The 24,864-nt window shown below is 45.4% G+C and overlaps 1 protein-coding gene across 1 annotated transcript in view; it reads right to left on the bottom strand.

The window, feature by feature from the left end:
- Positions 1-795: 795 nt before the first annotated feature.
- The window catches only part of LOC109868995 (protein bicaudal D homolog 2-like), a 78,787-nt gene continuing 54,718 nt past the window's right edge, over positions 796-24,864 (bottom strand). Inside the window, exon 10 of the mRNA XM_020458798.2 lies at positions 796-6,672. Coding sequence (XP_020314387.1) covers positions 6,309-6,672 — 364 coding nt within the window. The 3' untranslated portion in view covers positions 796-6,308. The remainder of the gene's footprint in view (positions 6,673-24,864) is intronic.

Below are 24,864 nucleotides of genomic sequence, written 5' to 3'. Positions count from 1 at the left end.
TTATTTTCTTAAAAAAAATAGAGCTCTACATATTCTTGCCATATAAAACCTACCATATGTGATATAAAACTGTTGCATGATTGGACAGACATGGCAAGTCTTTATGGCTCATGGAAACTGGTCCTAATGGAACGTGGACAGGAAGTGAGGTCAAGAGGCACAGGGTTCGTTTGTATGTCCTTAATACACAGAAGAAAAATAACGGACAAGAAATAGGGGAAGGACAGAAAAAGAAAGGAAACGATGAGAGGGATAGATTTATCTAGAGAGTAAAATAGAAAAAAAGTGGGGGGAGAGGTAGAGGAGAAAAAAATAGAGGGAAAATGTGAGGTAGAAGAGGGAAGACATACGATGAGTGCAGGGAGAGCGGGAAAAGAGAGGGAGCCAGACGGAAGGTGGGGGTGGAAAAGTTTTGTGCATAGTGTGAAATTTGATCATGTCATGGAGACTTTACAGACAGCTGGGAAGTCCCCCCTAAGTTCTCCCTCGCCCCTTGCTTCCCAGCTAGGAATCTTCGGGAGAAAAAGAAGCCTGCAGCATCGGACTGGCTCCACAGTTAACTGTTCATTTACTTCGAGTGGAAGAGTTTGTCTTTATTTATTTATTTTTAAATGTATTTAACCACTCATTGAGAGAGGTAGTTAGGAAACCAGGCCAAAAAGACCCCTCAGAGACATCAATAATCGACAAGAATGGAATGGTCTACCGTATCAAAAGCTTTGGTGAAGTCAATAAAAATAGCAGCACAACATTTCTGACTTAACACAGTAATGAAAATACACACAGGACACCGTGTCTTTTTAGTCACATTTATTGTATTTATCCAGTATGACTACCTTTACACAGACATACCACTTCTCTATAGGAAAACAAAACTTCATAGGATTAGTTCAGCAGTATTACATTAGACTAAACTCAGTTATTTCATCATTTAATTTTTTCACTTTTTCAACATCTTCAAAGTTATAGGTTTGTTTTCGATTCTGTGTAAAGGTTCCCATGACTGATGAACATGCATATGACATTAAATTGTAATGAATATGCCACTAATCATAATGCACATTATTGAGAAGAATACCGTACTGCATAACAATTCAAATACATACCAACATACAGATGAAGTCGTTATTTCATATAAAGGTATCACACTCAATATGGATCAATACTGAAACACAATATGACAATATAAAGTTGACACAGCTAGTGTATTATCACAGTGCTATTGCTTCCAGCAAACAGAAAACGTTTATTTTCCTTGTAAAACAGCATTAAAATTGCACTTTATTTTCTTCTTTTGTTTTTGCTTCCCAACCGTATTGATAACTTTTTACGCCTCAACAAACGAGCATTGGCAATAATGGCACAATTCAAGCTTGTTGATGCAAAATCTGTTTTCTGTTTCCTGAAATCACAACGCTTTAATAAGATGTAAAAAAAAAGATTCAAGAATAAAAAATACGATTTAAAAACTCAAAATGGACAAACAAACGACAAAATGCGCTCCCTGCACATTTGCCAACAATACTATTGATAGCACATTACCTTAACCAAACAAAGTTCCAGATCACCTAGATGTTTCAATAGAACACTGATCTACCCAGAACACAGTAGTGGTGTTTGTAACATATTGTTCAATAGGAGGCCAAAGGGATTTATTTTGGTTCCCAGTTTGATAAAAATAAAAAAGATTCTCAATACCCCTGAATTTTCTGATAGGATCACTGACCCGCAGAATTCAACACAATATCAATTGAATTGAGCTAATTCGAAAACTATCATCTCACCCCTGCAAAAAGGGCTCATCTTTGCATTTATTGCTGCTCACAAAGTCGGTTTAAACCCAAACCTCCTCACCTAAAAAACGAACAAAAAACACTAGTCTACGATTCTCCCTTGAAACAATGAAAGGCACGACTGGTCAGAACGAAGAACAAAACAGACCCAAAACAAATCCTGGGCAGCTCTAGGACAGAAAGCCACGGCCCCAAACTATACCTTTCCCACTGATGTACGGCTTGTCTTTCTTTCTGATTCTTCATTCTTTTCAAACCTAAATGATGTACCAAGATTTGGCACGATAAACAAAGAGAGAATGAAACAATTCCAATTTGGAATTTAATCGTTGCACTTGCAGAGAATTCTGTGCGCCAGTGATCCCTTATCAGTGTGACACCCTGGTAAGAAGCTGGAAAAACCAAAATAATTTTGTCACTCCGTTTCTTCCCCCAAGAACTTCTTACCATTTTTGGAATCAGAGTGTCGTCAAGTTTCTCTGCGTTATCTTTGAACTATTCCTAGGAATAATAAATACACGAAAACCCCAGAATTTGCTCACCCTGGATTTTGTTTAGAACATGGCAGCAGAACAAACATAAAATCAAACCAACAGCATAATAATAATATGACACATAACAATAAAAGGATGCTTATTCAGTTGGACAAATTCTCAGAATCTTAACAGTAGGACTGTGGTTTGCGGTGTGGCTTTAGGAGAGTAAATGGTCTCTATGGATGATACAAAGAGACAACATATAGGAGGAAATATATTCCTATTCATATATGTGTATACTTGACTAAATAACTCACAAACCATAGCACTAAACCTTTCCTAGGTTAATAATATAAAGTTATAATACTATAATAAAAGTGCACAGGTTAAAGAAAAAAAGATATATAAAAAAATAAAAAGATCAAACCAGACAAAACGGTTTGTTGATTTACATTGAGGAAAGACCCCGACTCCCCTGGCTTCTCATGGGAGGGATAAGTCAAATAATCACAAACTCGGATCATCATTTTACTAGGAGGGCAGAGTTCACTGTACTTGTGAGCATTGTCTTCTCCCCAGCAGCACTGGGAAATGTGAAATACCTTTTCATTCCCACACATAGGACATAGAGGTTAGAGGTCATATAGGTTATAGAGGCCATAGAGGACATATAGATCATGCTATATAGTGAGTTAAAGGGCAACTTGGAGGAATATTTCATATTCATATAAGAGATTTTGTTTGGTCGGGTTTTACAATTTTGGCCTCTAGGGCTAGCTGTTTTCAGGAACACTGAATGTGACGTCGGCAGTGTTAGAGGATCCTGAGTTTGAGGATCCTCATCCGGGCAGAATTAAATTAATACAAAATGAAGAAACATAGAAATCAGAAAAATGTGGATTATTGGTCAATTTAGACTTGGTCAGTAATGATGCCAGTCCAATGAAAAACAGGAAATCAGAAAGAGTAAAAAGATGAATGCCGAAGCCCCAGTTAGTTATAGTTGCTACTAACTACAGGTAGGTGCAAACTGGGTTAGTTGTTTTGAAGCAGACTCTGACATATCAACATCATGTCAATATGTTCTAGAGGAGCTGATGTAAAAGCACTATTGCCTGAGGAAGATCAGCAAGTGCGAGAAGCCGATGACCTCACAAGTACTATGACCTTTGACACCCCCTCCCCCCAGAACCAGGTCAGTCATAGGAGGGCTTTTCCCAAATGGCATGCAGGTTAATGAGAACGGGCATGTTTTTTATTTGTTGCATGCAGGCTCTCAACCAATCAAAAATCTAATTAAGAGCGTGTGAGAGAACTCAACTTGATGTGGGCAGAGCCTACAGACAGAGGTAGGAGGAGTTTATTCTGGTGGCATTCTATTGATGACACCAGATAAACGGACATTGATCTCAAACTAGACCAAGAGAACTGGGGGGGGGGGGGGGGTCTCTCTAGCCACAATCACATCCTGGATTATTAAATCTATCTATTGCTCAGTGAATCCTTAGAGCCGAAACAAGGAAAGGGGGATAGAGGGTCAACTCATTTGAATCAATGTCCACTGGTAAGATTCCACAGTTAGAGACAAAGTAGTTTTTAAAAAATGATACATGTTTTTGTTTATCACCAAGGGTTTAGAGCACCTCAAATAACCCTGGAACCCATGTCTCCAAACACAGTATCAAATTCATGATCAGCATCGTTTAAACACTATTATTAGTCCTCTGTTCTCTCCTAGTCTCTACACTCAGCGCAAACTGATATAAACAAAGAGTGAATCTATCGCTGTCACTGAAGTGGAACAATAACCGAAGAGTGATTTTCACTCAGTGGAGGTGTTTGAATGATGTGAACACAGTCTCCATACTGTGTTGTGTGTCTAAAGGCCTCGTAGGGCAGCACAGCACATACTCAACTCAAGCAGGGTTGGGGATGTCCCTCGTTCTGAGGAACGACAGCTCTCCCTCTCTATTCCAGAGAGAGGGGGCCTAGGAGGATCCTAGAAGATTCTAACCTGATTACAATCATATCATTAAGAATATATAGTTTTTTTATATGTTACTGGTAGAAAAAGCATAATTTTATGAATCTTCAAGGATTTCCTGGCATCAACCCTGCTTTTAGCATCATAAAGCTAACAATGTGTGGTTATGTAAAACATAGATAAATCCAACACAAGCCCCACATTTTTGTTATCTGCCTGGCACAAGCTTGCAAGGTTTAAAGCTTTTTTGGGGATAATGAAGAGAGTATATTGGTTTGTCCTCTTGCATACAAACAGCAACTCAGAAATGAACGACCCTCCATTTATAATATTTTCAGAAAACAACATACACACACAGTGCCGGAGCTGAGATCACGCTCACTCACACAGACACACACACAAACAGACACACACTCATACACACAGACACACGCAGGGTTCAGAACACGCATACGCGTGAGGACGTTACCTGATGATATTCAGAGTCCCCCCCCCCACAAATCCCCCTCTCTACTTAAAGGGGGAGTGGCGTTTCAGGGCGAGCAAGCTGCTGACAATCTAAAAGAGAGAGAGAGGGGTTGTCATGACAACCAAGTGACGAGACACAGGTTATAGTCATGTGGAGGAGGACAGGGTTTTCAGCCACATAACCACACATAGTTCATTTGAGAGCTCAAAGGGGCCTCCAAAAAGAGAGGGAAAGGAGATAGAGATGAGCATTAGGGTGATAGACACAAAGACGGGGCTTTACATCGATAGATAGATATAGTTGATATCAAGTGCTTGGGTCAACAGGCACTTTGCTGAAGGTTGTCGGTTTTGTTTGCAGAATTATGATCCGGATCTGGGTGCCATTGATTTTTGTGCTTTTTTAGGATCTTTACTGATGTTACAAAAATCACCATCAATCAAAACTATATTGTATCTGTTCACAGTTATTTTATCCTTTTCTAATAGAAGTTAGAACCTGAGGCACCTATTCTGAAGTGCACTTAATTTAGGTGTAGAGATCGTTTCGTCTTGCTTTCGTTCTCTAGTAATATGGCTCTGAAAGAACACCAATATGACATATACTGGGTCACATGGAATAGCCCTCCATTTCTTTCAGCAGACATTAAATAACTGCTCTGGTTAAAATGTAGAGCCCTGTAGTACATAGCTTGTGCTGTGCCACACACCTTTTTACATAGAAAAACTGTTAAAAGCTCAGTAGCATTCTCAGCTGCAATGCCATGCGATTGATCTGAATGAATCCTGAAATTAAACATCTGTGGTCTTAGGTGCTCCTTTACCACCCACCTCCGACATCACTAATCATCAGCCAACCCGCTTTGAGAGTTTTGAAATTCAGTTAGAAAACCCAGCAAATCACACTGGACTCCCCTAAGCAACAGCATGGGGAGTTTGCATATTGTTTTGTTTAATTTGTTTATGTAAACATTAAAGAGTGACCTGATTGGTCAGCGGGTTGCTGGGCTGGCTCAGTCCTGGGGGGCCAGGAGAGAGGAGGATGGGAGGCTTTATCGAAGGAGCACCAACGCCAACAGACGAGCAACACAAGGAGAGGATGTCAGCTTCAGTCACATGACCCCTTAAAGTGACACCCTCTTCCCAAGTCCCCACCCCCTAAGTGCATTACAGTTACCAGGCAACACACTCAGGGGGTTCAGAACACACTAAGCACAAATGCTGCCACCTTTAACATCATCATAAGTGCAGCACCCCATAATATCCACAGAAGCCTACCGGCAGCCGGTTGAGACCCTATCCACATGCCATACATTATGTCTACAACAGTCCCAAACTTCTAGTGCGTACTGTACATGCACATCTGCATTCCCCTAAACGTTTACACTAGCAGACGTGAGTGGCCATACGTGGCCATGGGCATACTTATGTACTGTAGGTTAGACACACACCAGGCCCTATGAGGCTACAGGCTGGGCAGGCAGGGAGCTAAGCGAGCATAGTGGGGCTCTTTAACATTAATGCAGGGGAGCGCCTCGGGCTCCTCCCCTCTGTACACAGCAGTCCCGTGCTGACAACACAGCCGCTTCAGTCGCAGTAGATCTTGTACTTCTCGCTGCAGAAGACCACAGGGCCTCCACGGATGCAGTTGGGCATGGCGTTGAGCTCGTTGGGGCGGCCGATCCCGGCACAGGTGAGGCCGTGACTAATGCGTGGGTTGTTGGCGGCGTTGGTCTGCCCGTTAGTGGTTCTGCCGTTAGTGGTTTTGGCTTTTGGTTTGCCTCCGCGGCGGGTCTGCTCGGTGTCAAACTCCAGGTCCTCCAGGCGCTGGGTCAGGGCCAGCTTCTGCTGGATGGCCATACGGAGTAGGGAGTTCAGGGTCTTCTTCTCATCCTCCGCCGCAGACAGCTGTCTCTGCATCTCATCCAGCTGAGTCACATACTCATCACAGCTACAGCAGAGAAGGAGGGAGAGAGAGAGATACAGAAATAATGAGAGAGAGAGACGGAGGGAGGGAGGGAGGCTTGACTTTTTGTCTTTCTTTACTGAAACTCATTTCATTTTTTTAAAACTCACACCCACTTAAAAATAAAACATCTAAATATATCCTGTACTGCAAACATGTACCATACTCACCTTTCCATTTACCACACGATACAAACCGACATCACAATACCCAAAATAATACCCACTTCTACAACCGTATATCCAAAACATCTTCCCCAGCTACACAGACAAACACAGTTTCTTTCATTACACAGAAAGGACACCCCTGTCCGACTCCCGGTTCAGACCGTACCAACCAGCTGTTAGTGGCCAGGGCTCCATGAAGAACCCTCCACTGGAGGTCCACTGACCTCTTTGGTACTGGGGGTTTGTAGAGCCCCCTCCACCTAAAACCCACCATACTCTCCGCCCCACATATCCCCTGCCACTGATGTGCCTTCACTCCTGTTAGGCTTCTAATGTTCCTAACCTTAACGCAGAAGTTGAGGAGGGCTTTTAACTCCCACATCCTCAAACTCCCTCAGGCTCCTAATGTTCCTCACCTTAATGCAGAGGTTGTAGAGGGCTTTACCTCCCACATCCTAAAACTCCCCCAGGCTCCTAATGTTCCTCACCTTAATGCAGAGGTTGTAGAGGGCTTTACCTCCCACATCCTCAAACTCCCCCAGGCTCCTAATGTTCCTCACCTTAATGCAGAGGTTGTAGAGGGCTTTAACTCCCACATCCTCAAACTCCCCCAGGCTCCTAATGTTCCTCACCTTAATGCAGAGGTTGTAGAGGGCTTTAACTCCCACATCCTCAAACTCCCCAAAGCTCAGAGTGTAAAATCTAACAAGTCCTCCAGACCCCCTTGCCAGTCTCCAGTCTCTGCAGTCACCTGCAGTTGCGAAAACATTGGTGGCCGCTCCCCCTTCGGCCGCTCAAACACCCCCCCTTACCGGCTCAGACAGTGCCTCCTGGACCTCCTCCAGGAATCTCTCCAGCAGCCTAAGAGACATTATCCATGTTTGTTGTGCCAAGACTTCCGGGGTTTTCCACCCCTCCTCTCCCAGCAGTCTCAGGTCACCCAGCCTTTGTAAACCCCCTGTCATCAGTTACCTCTGCAGGGTGGCCGACTGAACCGATCTCAAAGGGATGGCTGGGTTGTGGAAGATAGGCTCCTCCCACACCCATAGCCCACGCTTCACACCCCCTTTTCGTATGGGCTTAGCAGCTGCCAGGCCCTCAGCACTGCAGAATAAAAATCTGAGAGACCTGCTGTACTCAGCCTCTCCAGCTTCATGAGGAATAGCTGCAGGTCCAACCCTAATCCACCAGCTCTCCTCAGCAGCGTGCATGCTGGTTCCCTCCAGCTTCATGAGGAACAGCTGCCGGTCCAACCCTAATCCGCCAGCTCTCCTCAGCAGTGTGCATGCTGGTTCCCTCCAGCTTCATGAGGAACAGCTGCCGGTCCAACCCTAATCCGCCAGCTCTCCTCAGCAGCATGCATGCTGGTTCCCTCCAGCCAACATCAGTATGGTACAGCAGTCTCTGCACCGCCCTTTGACCGGAAAGCAGCCATCCTGCTCTCCAGTTCCACCAGGCCCTGTCCTCCTTCGTGGACGGTCATGTACAACACTGCCGCCCTCAGCCAGTGATGGTCCGACCAGAAGAAGTCCACCAGCTTGCATTGCTGGTCTGCGAGCAGACTGGCGGAGGGGTTGAGGACAGCCAGTTTATGCCACAGGGAAGATGCCACCAGGTTGTTGATTATCAGCACCCTCCCTCTATATGACACTTTGGACAGGAGCCACCTCCACCTGGCCAGTCTTGACACCACTGCCTGTGACAGCCCCTCCCAGTTCTTCCAGACCAACTTCTCCGAGCCCAGGTACACCCCCAACACTTTAAGCCCTTCACAACCCCACTGCAAACCCCCTGGAAGCAGAGGAGCCCTATCCCCCCATGCTCCACATAACAGAGCTTTGCTCTTGCCCCAGTTCACCTTAGCTGAAGAAGCTCCCTCGTACACCTTCAGACTGGTCTCTAGTGCCTGCATATCCTGACCATCCCTGACCATCACAGAAACATCATCTGCATATGCTGACACTGCTATGCCTGCCATCACATCCATGCCTGTCCAGCACACTCTCTGCAGTCTCCTGCGTAGTGTGTATAACTGCCCAGATAGAGGGCATCCTTGTCTAATGCCCCGTCTCACCCAGACTGGTCTACTGAGCCCCCCTCCCACCTTAACCATACAGCTTGACTGGCTGTCAGCTCCGGGCCCATTGAAGAGGAGTCTGAAAAAAATAACTCCTCATCCTCTTCCTCAGACTCACTTTCCTCCTCATCTCCATCATCTCCCATCCTGACCACCTGCCCTTCCTCTCTGGTCAGGGCCTCCTCCACAGCACCAGGCAAAGTTTCTATGGTGCCTTTAACCACACCCCTTTTCCTTTTCCGCTTGACACCCTCTTCCTCCCCCCTAGTCTCTTACACTTCCCCACTAAACTCTCCTCATCCACTAGCATAACCTGACTAGATCCAGCCGCATCTACACCACCCTCCATAGCATGTCTAGGCCCCGCATCATCTACACCATCCTCCATAGCATGACTAGACCCAGTCTCATCTACACCACCCTCCATAGCATGACTAGACCCAGCCTCCACTACCCCACCATCTCTAGCATGACTAGACCCAGCCTCATCTACACCACCCTCCATAGCATGTCTAGGCCCAGCATCATCTACACCACCCTCCATAGCATGACTAGACCCAGCCTCATCTACACCACCCTCCATAGCATGACTAGACCCAGTCTCATCTACACCACCCTCCATAGCATGACTAGACCCAGTCTCATCTACACCACACTTCATAGCCTCCACTACCCCACCCTCCATAGCATGACTAGACCCAGTCTCCACTACCCCACCATCCATAGCATGACTAGACCCAGCCTCATCTACACCACCATCTCTAGCATGACTAGACCCAGTCTCCACTACCCCACCATCTCTAGCATGACTAGACCCAGTCTCCACTACCCCACCATCCATAGCATGACTAGACCCAGCCTCAGCTATCCCACCATCCATAGCATGGCTAGACCCAGCTTCAGCTATCCCACCATCCATAGCATGGCTAGACCCAGCTTCAGCTACCCCACCATCTCTAGCCTGACTAGGCCCAGATTCATCTACACCACCATCCCTGGCATGACTAGGCCCAGCCTCTGCTGTCTGCATCTCATTACCCCCTGCACTTTGACCTCGATTTCTCCCACTGGCTTTTGTGCCCTCACCTTGTCTACAGGCTTTATGTGGGCACGCAAAGCTCTTATGCCCCAAATCCCCACACTCAAAACACATAGACTATCTGTGCTGGCAAACCCTGCATAGAGCCCCTCCTCGTGCCTCACTTTAAAATGCAAATTTAGTTGTTGCTCATTGTTGTTCAGAAACATAAACACCGAAACAACGTGTTTAACGGCATCGGCCTGACAACCTGCCGTCAGTACACGAAAACCGCTAGCAAACTTACCAAACTGACTCTGCTCTTTCCGGATTTTATCCTCCGTAATAAATGGAGGCCCATTTTCAACTATCACTCTTGTCGAAGGGGTAGAGAGAGGTGAAGTTGGCACCAACACATCACTTACAAATATTCCACTTTCAATTAGCCTACCAACCAAGTCTGCTCTTTTCATGAACACAACCACAGCTTTGTTCATTCTAGAAGCAGAATGTATAAATTCAGCTCCTACCTGTTCACCGACCACGAGCAGAACCTCCTCCACCTTAACTCCATTCTCAGGAACACACCTGAATCCATGCTGTATCGACAGCGTCTCCTCCGCACTAGGCTGAGAAGCCATCGCACACACCACACCTTCCAAACCTCAGGAAACTTACTCTGTCCTCTTCCAACCTAACTTTGAAAAAACTGTGGATACCACTAAAACAAACAGTGCATTAACCCTCCACCATAGAAAAATAAAATTGAAAGAAAAAAACAAGAAAAGAAACAAGAAAGTTAGTTAGGACAGTGTACTCCACACCAAACACTCCCCAAAACTCTCAGCATGCACTGCAAGAGAGAGAGAAAGAAAGAGGGAGAGAGGGAAATGGGGGAGAGAGAGAGAGCGGGATAGGGAGAGAGAGAGCAAGATGGGAGACAGAGAGGGATATAGAGAGGGATGGGAGGATAGAGAGAGTGATAGGGAGAGAATAAGAGAGGGAGAGGGATAGAGAGAGAGCGAGAGAGAGAGAGGGATGGGAGGAGAGAGAGTGATAGGGAGAGAGAGAGAGGGATAGAGAGCGAGGGATGGGAGGAAAGAGGGAGTGATAGGGAGAGAGAGAGAGGGATAGATAGAGAGAGAGGGATGAGAGGAGAGATAGAGAGGGAGAGAGAGAGAGAGGGATGGGAGGAGAGATAGCGAGACAGAGAAGGATATGGAGAGGGATGGAAGGAGAGAGAGAGTGATAGGGAGAGAATAAGAGAGGGAGAGAGAGAGAGAGAGAGAGAGATGGGAGGAGAGAGTGGGATAGAGAGAGAGGATTGGGAGGAGAGAGAGAGAGAGATAGGGAGAGAGAGGGAGAGGGATAGATAGAGAGAGAGAGAGAGAGAGAGAGAGCGAGAGAGAGATGGGAGGAGAGAGAGAGGGAGAGAGAGAGAGAGGGATAGAGAGAGAGGGATGGGAGGAGAGAGAGGGATGGGAGGAGAGGGATGGGAGGAGAGGGAGAGAGAGAGAGATAGGGAGAGAGGGAGAGAGAGGGATAGAGAGAGAGGGATGGGGGAGAGATAGAGAGGGAGAGGGATAGGGAGAGAGAGAGGGATGGGAGGAGCGATGGAGAGAGAGAGAGAGGGATAGGGAGAGAGAGGGATAGGGAGAGAGAGGGATGGGAGGAGAGAGAGGGATGGGAGGAGAGGGATGGGAGAGAGGGGGATGGGAGGAGAGATATAGTGAGAGAGAGGGATAGGGAGAGAGAGGGATGGGAGGAGAGAGAGAGAGGGAGAGGGATGGATAGAGAGAGAGAGGGATGGGAGGAAAAGGGGGAGAGAGGGAAATGGGGAAGAGAGAGAGGGAGGGATAGAGAGAGAGCAAGATCACATTAGAATCAGGCATTTGTCTCCAAAGTAAGTGATATTCCAGTCTTTGAACTTGAACACCAGAGAAGATAATTGAGACATTTTCATTGTCCATCCAGTAGGTGGCAGTAGCAACCTGCACTGTAAACAGCCAAAGGTACAGTGTCGCAGTGACTGGTCTGTAGGGTTCACTACCGTGGGTAGTAAACCATACAGTCAAATAGTCATATAGTCCATTCAGACTATTCATATTGTCTGTGGCCATATCTGAAAGATTTCACTTCCCTTTGAGCCCTCTGAATACCAATGCAAGAAACACGTTTTGACCTATATTCGCCTTGACCTACCTCCCCAGGGCCTATCTTCACCACCAGATAGAGCCCTTAAGGTGTCTACCAGAACCCTGAAGTCTACGGCACTGTCATTTCACCAGACTATCTCTCCATCTCCCCAAGCACCTAAACTGTCATCATCTTGTAAGAACAACAGGATCTCATTTCACCCCCACAAGACCTCATCTAAGTGTTGCACTGAGACAATAGAGAATGTAGAGATGTATGTACCATTCACAGCCCCCCCCCCCCCCCTTCACCAAACGGTACACTGTTCATCTCAAGGCCCAGCTACACATGACTCACTTTGTGCTGCTAATATCCAAACACAGTATGGTAATATATGCAGAGTTTATTAGCCTAACATACAGCCCATTTGAATGTGTCCCCGGTTTTCATGTAGTCTTTGCTGATGAGGACTAAAAACTCATTAATTGATTAACATTCATTCTGAATGCAGCTCTACCGTGTGCCTCAGTTTGTCTGTCTGCATGACAATATGAGGAGTCTGAGCACAGAGCGAGTTAATAATAGATCACGCACAAAGGAGTAAATGTCCCTCCTGCATCACCTCAGGAATGGGCTAAGGGAGAGAGAGAAGAAGAAGGGAGAGGGGGAAAACGAGAGAGGTGCAAGGGATGGAGAGGTGCAAGACTGGGAGAGATACAGTTGAAGTCGGAAGTTTACATACACTTAGGTTGGAGTCATTAAAACTAGTTTTTCAACCACTCCACAAACTATAGTTTTGGCAAGTCGGTTAGGACATCTACTTTGTGCATGACAAGTAATTGTTCCAACAATTGTTTACAGACAGATTATTTCACTTACAATTCACTGCATAACAATTCCAGTGGGTCAGAAGTTTACATACATTAAGTTGACTGTGCCTTTAAACAGCCTGGAAAATTCAAAAAAATATGTCATGGCTTTAGAAGCTTCTGATTTACATCATTTGAGTCATTTGGAGGTGTACCTGTGGATGTATTTCAAGGCCTACCTTAAAACTCAGTGCCTCTTTGCTTGACATCATTAGAAAATCAAAAGAAATCAGCCAAGACCTCAGAAAAACAATTGTAGACCTCCACAAGTCTGATTCATCCTTGGGAGCAATTTCCAAACGCCTGAAGGTACCACGTTCATCTGTACGAACAATAGTATGCAAGTATAAACACCCTGTGACCACGCAGCCGTCATTCCGCTCAGGAAGGAGACGCTTCCTGTCTCCTAGAGATGAGAAAAGTGCAAATCAATCCCAGAACAACAGCAAAGGACCTTGTGAAGATGCTGGAGGAAACAGGTACAAAAGTATCTATAGCCACAGTAAAACAAGTCTTATATTGACATAACCTGAAAGAACGCTCAGCAAGGAAGAAGCCACTGCTCCAAAACCGCCATAAAAATGCCAGACTATGGTTTGCAACCTCACATGGGGACAAAGATTGTACTTTTTGGAGAAATGTCCTCTGGTCTGATGAAACAAAAGTAGAACTGTTCGGCCATAATGACCATAATTATGTTTGGAGGAAAAAGGGGAGGCTTGCAAGCCGAAGAACACCATCTCAACCGTGAAGCACGGGGGTGGCAGCATCATGTTGTGGGGGTGCTTTGCTGCAGGAGGGACTAGTGCACTTCACAAAATAGATGGCATCATGAGAAAAGAAAATGATATGGAGATATTGAAGCAACATCTCAAGACATCAGTCAGGAAGTTAAAGCTTGGTCGCAAATGGGACTTCCAAATGGACAATGACCCCAAGCATACTTCCAAAGTTGTGGCAAAATGGCTTAAGGACAACAAAGTCAAGGTATTTGAGTGGCCATCACAAAGCCCTCACCGCAATCCCATAGAAAATTTGTGGGCAGAACTGAAAAAGCATGTGCGGGCAAGGAGGCCTACAAACCTGAATCACTTACACCAGCTCGGTCAGGAGGAATGGGCCAAAATTCACCCAACCTATTATGGGAAGCTTGTGGAAGGCTACCCGAAACTTTTTACCCAAGTTAAACAATTTAAAGGCAATGCTACCAAATATTAATTGAGTATGTAAACTTCTGACCCACTGGGAATGTGATGAAATAAATAAAAGCTGAAATAAACCATTCTCTCTATTATTCTATCATTTCACATTCTTAAAATACAGTGGGGATCCTAACTGATCTAAGACAGGGAATTTGTACTAGGATTAAATGTCAGGAATTGTGAAAAACTGAGTTTAAATGTATTTGGCTAAGGTGTATGTAAACTTCCGACATCAACTGTACTTCTGAGCACACAGACCTAGATTTACTGTCCTCTCGCTATCTCTGATGCTTCTTTTATATTCATCCTGCTTCACCTTTTCTCTAGCATCAAATGTAATATAACATGCAATCTCTCACATTAGTGGGAAATAGCCCAAGATATGAACTACTCTTATTTTGCCTTTCTCTCCCTCGCTCTTTCTATCTCTTCTTTAGTCTCACTGTGCTGTGATGCTAATTCTACCCTTTCTATACCGTTTTGATCTGGTGTTTGTGGATGTGAGTGTGCTAGAGCCAGGCAGGTGTGAAAAACTAGGTCATGCTGCCCGGAATGTAGAGGCAGGGGTTCATATAATCATTTGGTCTCTAATCTGCTCAACCCCTCCTCTCTCATTATTACTCATTATGCCATTTTTACCCTCTCTCTCCTTTCCCTGCATCCTCATATTAAATCTCTCCATCATCTCTCTGTCATCCCCTCCTTAATGTATCATCCTTCCTTCATCCTTTCTCTTATTTCTTCTTCTCTCCCTCCCCCTGCCTTTCTCTAGCCTTCTATCAAACTCCTCTATGCTCGCTACCTGCAGTCACTTTTTTCTCTCCCTTTTCTCTCGCTCTCAGTCCCATTTCAATGCTGCTGTCGCGGCTATCTGCGATGACATTGACGTTCCCAAGTAATGATGTTAGCCACACCATTGCAGAGATATCTGCGTCCTACCTTCCACCCCAGCTGTCCTTTAGCCTAACTCACATTGGCACCAACGAAATGGCATCTCAAAGCACTCCCTCAATCCTGCCCGCAGGTCCCCACACATCCTGTAATTAGAACACTCCCTGGCACTGGATTCAATCAAAGGAATTCTAGGTTAGTCTGAATCTAAACCGTGCGACAAAAAACACTGCAAGTTCGATCTGCGGGATTGGAATGTTTTCCTCTACAATTCCAAGTGTCAATAATAATCTATAAAACGACGACACGACAACCATGTTGCTGAGGTCTGTTGTGGTTCTTACCATTGCCCCAGTCAATGCCTGAAAGCCTCTTCTTATTGTTCACATAAGACCTAATTTGTTATTGAGTCTCTCACTATTGGCCCGTTGAGGTGTTGTGTTATTGCACATGGGCACTCCTCTCTTCCCCCATATACACAAACACGGCCCCCCCCCTTGTGGGCTTGCAGTCTGATTCCCAGTGGGACACACACCCAGACAATAGGGATCAGTGCAGTTTAATTTGACCCAGTGTGAGATGGTGAATGGGGGTGGAGGGGCTCCCAGGATACGCAGTGCCCTTTAAGATGGACTAGCCATGCTGGGGAGAGGGTGTAAGAGGGCGTGGGTTTTCCCGGGAAAAAATACAGGGTTCCATTCTGGGGATGAGGAGTTACAATGGGGCCCTTCTTGGCCTGATAGAGAGGGGTGGCGGGCTACAATGCCCCTGGGTGTCTGGGGGCGGCTGGCCCTTTGTAGAGCAACAGTCTCCACATTCAGAGTAGTCAGGAACAGAGACTCCAAATCTCAGATGATCTATAGAAGCCAGGGGTTACGAAACACACACACAGGCTCACTGCACACACACACATGCGCACAGAGTATACACATGTGCACGGAATTCACTCATATCCACACCCACACACATGCGCTGAATGAAATATGACGAGGTGTTCATAGGGAGGGTATGGACTACACAGACAGGTGCACATGCCCTAAACATGGCCATACTGAAAAATGTGGTGCAGGCACACTGCACTACAGCCCATTTGTTTATCACATGGACTATGTACTCAGACCCACACACTCCCCTCAGCTGTTCTCTGGCTATGTGGGAACAGCACTGGTCATGGTGGAGGAAGATGAGAGAGAGGACACAGGAGGGAGGAGGAGGGAGAGAAAGGATGAATAACATAACCAACAATGAAATGAAGAACAAAATGGAAATCAGAGGAAGACAAAGATATACTGAACAAATATAAACGCAACATGCAACAATTTAAAATATTTTACTGCCTTACAGATCATATAAGGAAATCGGTCAATTGAAATAAATAAATTAGGCCCTAATCTATGGATTCTTGGGGGGCAGGGGCATTGGAGTAGAGAAATTAACATTAAATCCTCTGGCAACAGCTCTGGTGGACATTCCTGCAGTCAGCATGCCAATTGCACACTCCCTCAAAACTTGATACATCTGTGGCATTGTAAAACTGCACATTTTAGAGTGTCCTTTTATTGTCCCCAGTACAAGGTGCAGCTGTGTAATGATCATGCTGTTTAATCAGCTTTTTGATATGACACAAGATTTGCCAAGATAATCCATGCACCTGACATGGATTATCTTGGCAAAGGAGAAAGGCTCACTAACAGGGATGTAAACAAATTTGTGCCCAACATTTTAGAGAAATGTGCTTTTTGTATGCAAGGAAAATGTTGGGGATCTTTCACTTCAGGTCATGAAACATGGGACCAACACTTTACATATAGCTAATTAAAATGCCTTTATTTGTATGGCATGTTCAGTGGAAACAAAGATAAAAAATGCTGATGCGTTTCGGCTGCATGGCCTTCGTCAGGGAGTACCCCCTTATGAAGGCCATGCAGCAGACCATGCCATACAAATAAAGGCATTTTATTTCATTATATGAACAGTGCCTTGGTCCTCCTTTTTTTTGATGATCAATTTGTCCCTTTTACCAAAGAGCACCTTCTGTCTACTAAAACCTACTACTGTGTACCTTAGTACCTTCTGTCTACTAAAACCTACTACTGTGTACCTTAGTACCTTCTGTCTACTAAAACATAATACTGTGTACCTTAGTACCTTCTGTCTACTAAAACCTACTACTGTGTACCTTAGTACCTTCTGTCTACTAAAACATAATACTGTGTACCTTAGTACCTTCTGTCTACTAAAACCTACTACTGTGTACCTTAGTACTTTCTGTCTACTAAAACCTACTACTGTGTACCTTAGTACCTTCTGTCTACTAAAACATAATACTGTGTACCTTAGTACCTTCTGTCTACCAAAACCTACTATTGTGTACCTTAGTACTTTCTGTCTACTAAAACCTACTACTGTGTACCTTAGTACCTTCTGTCTACCAAAACCTACTATTGTGTACCTTAGTACTTTCTGTCTACTAAAACCTACTACTGTGTACCTTAGTACCCTCTGTATACTAAAACCTACTGTTGTGTACCTTAGTACCTTCTGTCTACCAAAGCCTACTATTGTGTACCTTAGTACCTTCTGTCTACCAAAACCTACTATTGTGTACCTTAGTACCTTCTGTGTACCTTAGTACCTTCTGTCTACCAAAACCTACTACTGTGTACCTTAGTACCTTCTGTCTACTAAAACCTACTATTGTGTACCTTAGTACCTTCTGTCTACCAAAACCTACTATTGTGTACCTTAGTACCTTCTGTCTACCAAAACCTACTATTGTGTACCATAGTACCTTCTGTCTACTAAAACCTACTATTGTGTACCTTAGTACCTTCTGTCTACTAAAACCTACTATTGTGTACCTTAGTACCTTCTGTCTACTAAAACCTACTATTGTGTACCTTAGTACCTTCTGTCTACTAAAACCTACTATTGTGTACCTTAGTACCTTCTGTCTACTAAAACCTACTATTGTGTACCTTAGTACCTTCTGTCTACTAAAACCTACTATTGTGTACCTTAGTACCTTCTGTCTACTAAAACCTACTATTGTGTACCTTAGTACCTTCTGTCTACTAAAACCTACTATTGTGTACCTTAGTACCTTCTGTCTACTAAAACCTACTATTGTGTACCTTAGTACCTTCTGTCTACTAAAACCTACTATTGTGTACCTTAGTACCTTCTGTCTACTAAAACCTACTATTGTGTACAGTATCTTTGCACCACTTCCCTTCCTCCTTTTTTCTACACTTTACATGTAGCGTTTATATTTTTTGTTAAGTATAGAATGAGAGTGTGTGCTTGTATGATTTAACTGCAGGTGCTGGTCTGATCATTAGTCTTGCCTTGTGTGTGTAGCGCTGTGGGCTGCTGAGAGCAGGCATGTCCAGACATGTCTTAGGAATGAAGAGCCAGGGTCTTACTGTAAACTGATACCACAGCTGGAGTAAAGCGTACGTGCACACACGCACAAACACATTGGGAGCTTGCGTTATATAAAAGGGTCTATAAAAGGGTATATAAAAGACTTGCACATTTATTCAGTCTCACTCCCTAACTCTGTTCACTCTAACCCCCCCACTCTGTTCACTCTAACCCCCCCACTCTGTTCACTCTAACCCCCCCACTCTGTTCACTCTAACCCCCTCACTCTGTTCACTCTAACCCCCTCACTGTGTTCACTCTAACCCCCTCACTCTGTTCACTCTAACCCCCTCACTCTGTTCACTCTAACCCCCCCACTCTGTTCACTCTAACCCCCCCACTCTGTTCACTCTAACCCCCCCACTCTGTTCACTCTAACCCCCCCACTCTGTTCACTCTAACCCCCTCACTGTGTTCACTCTAACCCCCTCACTCTGTTCACTCTAACCCCCCCACTCTGTTCACTCTAACCCCCCCACTCTGTTCACTCTAACCCCCCACTCTGTTCACTCTAACCCCCCCACTCTGTTCACTCTAACCCCCTCACTGTGTTCACTCTAACCCCCTCACTCTGTTCACTCTAACCCCCTCACTCTGTTCACTCTATCCCCCTCACTCTGTTCACTCTAACCCCCTCACTCTGTTCACTCTAACCCCCTCACTCTGTTCACTCTAACCCCCTCACTCTGTTCACTCTAACCCCCTCACTCTGTTCACTCTAGCCCCCCCACTCTGTTCACTCTAACCCCCTCACTCTGTTCACTCTAACCCCCCCACTCTAACCCCCCCCCACTCTGTTCACTCTAACCCCCTCACTCTGTTCACTCTAACCCCCCCACTCTAACCCCCTCACTCTGTTCACTCTAACCCCCCCACTCTGTTCACTCTAACCCCCCCACTCTGTTCACTCTAACCCCCCCACTCTGTTCACTCTAACCCCCCCACTCTAACCCCCTCACTCTGTTCACTCTAACCCCCCCACTCTGTTCACTCTAACCCCCCCACTCTGTTCACTCTAACCCCCCACTCTGTTCACTCTAACCCCCTCACTCTGTTCACTCTAACCCCCCCACTCTAACCCCCTCACTCTGTTCACTCTAACCCCCTCACTCTGTTCACTCTAACCCCCTCACTCTGTTCACTCTAACCCCCCCACTCTGTTCACTCTAACCCCCCCACTCTGTTCACTCTAACCCCCTCACTCTGTTCACTCTAACCCCCTCACTCTGTTCACTCTAACCCCCTCACTCTGTTCACTCTAACCCCCTCACTCTGTTCACTCTAACCCCCTCACTCTAACTCCCTCACTCTAACTCCCTCACTCTAACTCCCTCACTCTAACTCCCTCACTCTAACTCCCTCACTCTGCGGCCACACACTCCAAACTGAGGCAGTCCACTGAAAGTCTCAGAAATCCCAAAATCTACCTTTTAACTCGACAGAGTATGTCAAAAATGCAATTTCCATGAGAAAGACTCAAATCAAGTCCCTGTAGAGAAGCTACAATGAAAGACCCCTCCATCCCTCTAGGATGTGTTGCTGTGAAGATGGAGGACAGATGAGGGGATGGAGGGAAGAAACGGGGGGGGGGGGGGGGGGCGTGGGTCAGTCATGGCCATCTGCCTCTTAAAGTTTCTCAAAGAGGCCTCCACCCCTTCTCCTCCTGCCCCACCATCATTCTATAGGGCCAAATTAGCAGGCTCCAGACAGTATAGTGACTGAACACCACCACCAATATCCAGGCTGAACACAGCCAAGAACCCCACCACCACCAATACCCAGGCTGTACACAGCCCTGAACCCCACCACCACCAATACCCAGGCTGTACACAGCCCTGAACCCCACCACCACCAATAACCAGGCTGTACACAGCCCTGAACCCCACCACCACCAATACCCAGGCTGAACACAGCCCTGAACGCCACCACCAATATCCAGGCTGAACACAGCCCTGAACGCCACCACCAATATCCAGGCTGTACACAGCCCTGAACACCACCACCAATATCCAGGCTGAACACAGTCCTGAACACCACCACCAATATCCAGGCTGTACACAGCCCTGAACAGCACCACCAATATCCAGGCTGAACACAGTCCTGAACACCACCACCAATATCCAAGCTGTACACAGCCCTGAACACCACCACAAATATCCAGGCTGAACACAGCCCTGAACACCACCACCACCAATACCCAGGCTGTACACAGCCCTGAACACCACCACCACCAATACCCAGGCTGAACACAGCCCTGAACACCACCACCACCAATACCCAGGCTGTGCACAGTCCTGAACACCACCACCACCAATACCCAGGCTGTACACAGTCCTGAACACCACCACCACCAATACCCAGGCTGAACACAGTCCTGAACACCACCACCACCAATACCCAGGCTGAACACAGCCCTGAACACCACCACCACCAATACCCAGGCTGTACACAGTCCTGAACACCACCACCACCAATACCCAGGCTGAACACAGCCCTGAACACCACCACCACCAATACCCAGGCTGTACACAGCCCTGAACACCACCACCACCAATACCCAGGCTGTACACAGCCCTGAACACCACCACCACCAATACCCAGGCTGTACACAGCCCTGAACACCACCACCACCAATACCCAGGCTGAACACAGCCCTGAACACCACCACCACCAATACCCAGGCTGTACACAGCCCTGAACACCACCACCACCAATACCCAGGCTGTACACAGCCCTGAACACCACCACCACCAATACCCAGGCTGAACACCACCCTGAACACCACCACCACCACCGATACCCAGGCTGTACACAGCCCTGAACACCACCACCGATACCCAGGATGTACACAGCCCTGAACACCACCACCGATATCCAGGCTGAACACAGTACTGAACACCACCACCAATACCCAGGCTGAACACCACCACCAATACCCAGGCTGAACACAGTCCTGAATACCACCACCACCAATACCCAGGCTGAACACAGCCCCGAACATACTGAGGCCGCATCCGAAATGGCTCCCTATTGCCTATAGTGCACTATATAGGGAATAACAAAAACTTTACAATAATTATATCTAAATCAAATCAAATTTTATTTGTCACATACACATGGTTAGCAGATGTTAATGCAAGTGTAGCAAAATGCTTGTGCTTCTAGTTCCGACAATGCAGTAATAACCAACGAGTAATCTAACCTAACAATTCCACAACTACTACCTTATACACACAAGTGTAAAGGGAGCCCCGTCGCGGACCAGGCTAATAGCAATCACCATACAAGGTTAAGACTGAGGGGGAGGCTAAGGGCCAATTTCATGAGTCCCCCAGAGCAGAGCTGAGCTATGTTATGTTTGGTTTAGTTATGTTGTGTTATCAGCATATTCAGTCTCTTACAACAGCATAGGAGGACAAGGATGGAGACCAGGGAAATAAACATTTAACATGCCTCTCTCTGGTGCTGCCCTTTCCCTCTGTATCATACAGTATCTAACACCCTTGTTCTGCTACTAATAGCCACTACCTCTTAACGGCCACTAGGTTCAAAACCCCTGATTGTTCAGTGCCAGCAGAGAGGTAGAGGTGAAGTGAGAGGGTCCACGTCAAAATAGAGTGATAAGCAGACCGATAAGTAGACCGCCTGCCTTCCTGCTGTTGGGCCAACGACTCCCATTCTTAGGATGGAGACAAGACCATCTCGTCCTTACATACAGTATCTCTGGTGCTAGCTATTCTAAGCACAATGTCAGTTATTTTCTAAATGGCTGCCTCTGAGGTGCTCAGTGAGAGCTGAATTGCTCTCATGTCTTCAGAGGGGTGGTTTAACACCTGTATCAGACCATCTGGCCCTGCATTGCACCAAATCATTATGTCAACAGAAACTAATATTTACAGAGGAAGACAGTTTTCTCCACCATGCTAATCGATTAGCTACTGCAGTTATATAGAGTTTCTCAGTAACACCAGCTAATGGACTGGAAGTGAAGTTATAGCATTACCCTACTTTAAAGATGAGGGGTGCTGACTACACACTCTCTGTGGATGGCGCAGCCCTCCTCTCCTCTCTCCTCTCCTCTACTTTCAGCACAGCGTGACATGAGCTTTGCTGTAAGCTGGGGAGTCTTAAAGACAGAGAGAGACTGCCCCAGAGTCGCCATCTGGTCCAGGGAGGTTTGCAGGAGAAGAGAGGAGATCAGAGCAAAAAAACTACCAAAAGAATGTGCAGTACATGAATATACTGTACACATGTGTAGCGATACTCAGTCATTGTCACACCCATCCACCCAAAAACATAGAACCCCCACCACACACACACACACACACACACACACACACACACACACACACACACACACACACACACACACACACACACACACACACACACACACACACACACACACACACACACACACACACACACACCTCTTCAGGAGGAAGACTACTGTATGTACGGTGAGACTACGTTGAGTCTATGTTGAGACTGTAGTGCAGTACAGTGTATCTGAGGTAGTAATCCAGTCTAGACTGAGGTAGGGATTATAAGGGAAACCCTTAGGCCTGCTTCTTATGGGAATCAACAGACTTAGCCAGCAAGGGGTTTTAACGTAGCCCCTTCATCTGATACACTTGGTCAAAAACACTGCTTCTCCATCATAGCATTATTATCATACAGATTAGAGATGTGTTCATTTTATGGCCATCCTCCACTGGCCCAGATTCACAGAGAAAAACAACACTCCTATTAAACCTGTGTGATATTAAAAGCATGTTATGGACACGTCGTTACCATATGGTAAATATGGCGTGTGCTGTTAAACAGAGATTGACCTTGTTGTGAGTGTGGTGTTGGGATGGTGTCTCTGTGGTGTTAGGATGGTGTCTCTGTGGTGTTACTGGTAGGTTAAGATATTAAAAGTGGCCAGATGGCCAGATCGGGACTTATAGGTGTTTTGGACAATCAATCTTTCCATTTAATCTCATGGCAACAGCTTTTTAAAACATGAACATGCTAAATACATGACATGTACACTACCGTTCAAAAGTTTGGGGTCACTGAGAGTTTTCCTTGTTTTTGAAAGAAAAGCACATTTTTTGCTCAGAAATATGATGATGATGATCAGAAATACAGTGTAGACATTGTTAATGTTGTAAATGACTATTCTAGCTGGAAACGAGACATTTTTTATGGAATATCTACATAGGCGTACAGAGGCCCATTATCAGCAACCATCACTCCTGTGTTCCAATGGCATGTTGTGTCAGCTAATCCAAGTTTATCATTTTAAAAGGCTAATTGATTATTAGAACAACTTTTTGCAAGTATGCTAGCACAGCTGAAAACTGTTGTACTGATTAAAGAAGCAATAAAACTGGCCTTCTTTAGACAAGTTGAGTATCTGGAGCATCAGCATTTGTGGGTTCGATTACAGGTTCAAGAACAAGAATAGACTGATGAGTTTCAGAAGAATGTTCTTTGTTTCTGGCCATTTTGAGTCTTGTCGTGTGACAAACATAAAGAATACATAAAGTCTGATCTGATGTACAGAGATTAATCTGTTACCATTGTATATAGAGAGAGCATATGTAAATATCTGTTCTTGGAGCATCGTTGACTACTCTCTTACTGTGTGGCCAAGGAGCGAGATAGTGTGTTCCTAATGTGTTTTAAACAGGAAGTGTGATAGTGTGTTCCTAATGTGTTTTAAACTAGGAGCGAGATAGTGTGTTCCTAATGTGTTTTAAACTAGGAGCGAGATAGTGTGTTCCTAATGTGTTTTAAACAGGAAGTGTGATAGTGTGTTCCTAATGTGTTTTAAACTAGGAGCGAGATAGTGTGTTCCTAATGTGTTTTAAACTAGGAGCGAGATAGTGTGTTCCTAATGTGTTTTAAACAGGAAGTGTGATAGTGTGTTCCTAATGTGTTTTAAACTAGGAGTGTGATAGTGTGTTCCTAATGTGTTTTAAACAGGAAGTGTGATAGTGTGTTCCTAATGTGTTTTAAACAGGAAGTGTGATAGTGTGTTCCTAATGTGTTTTAAACTAGGAGCGAGATAGTGTGTTCCTAATGTGTTTTAAACTAGGAGTGTGATAGTGTGTTCCTAATGTGTTTTAAACAGGAAGTGTGATAGTGTGTTCCTAATGTGTTTTAAACAGGAAGTGTGATTGTGTGTTCCTAATGTGTTTTAAACAGGAAGTGTGATAGTGTGTTCCTAATGTGTTTTAAACAGGAAGTGTGATAGTGTGTTCCTAATGTGTTTTAAACAGGAAGTGTGATAGTGTGTTCCTAATGTGTTTTAAACATGAAGTGTGATAGTGTGTTCCTAATGTGTTTTAAACAGGAAGTGTGCTAGTGTGTTCCTAATGTGTTTTAAACTAGGAGTGTG

This window comes from Oncorhynchus kisutch, linkage group LG24 (genome assembly GCF_002021735.2).
Source record: "Oncorhynchus kisutch isolate 150728-3 linkage group LG24, Okis_V2, whole genome shotgun sequence".
Classification (NCBI taxonomy): domain Eukaryota; kingdom Metazoa; phylum Chordata; class Actinopteri; order Salmoniformes; family Salmonidae; genus Oncorhynchus; species Oncorhynchus kisutch.
The sequence above is the reverse complement of the archived record's forward strand: the minus strand, read 5'-3'. Positions and strand labels throughout refer to the sequence as shown.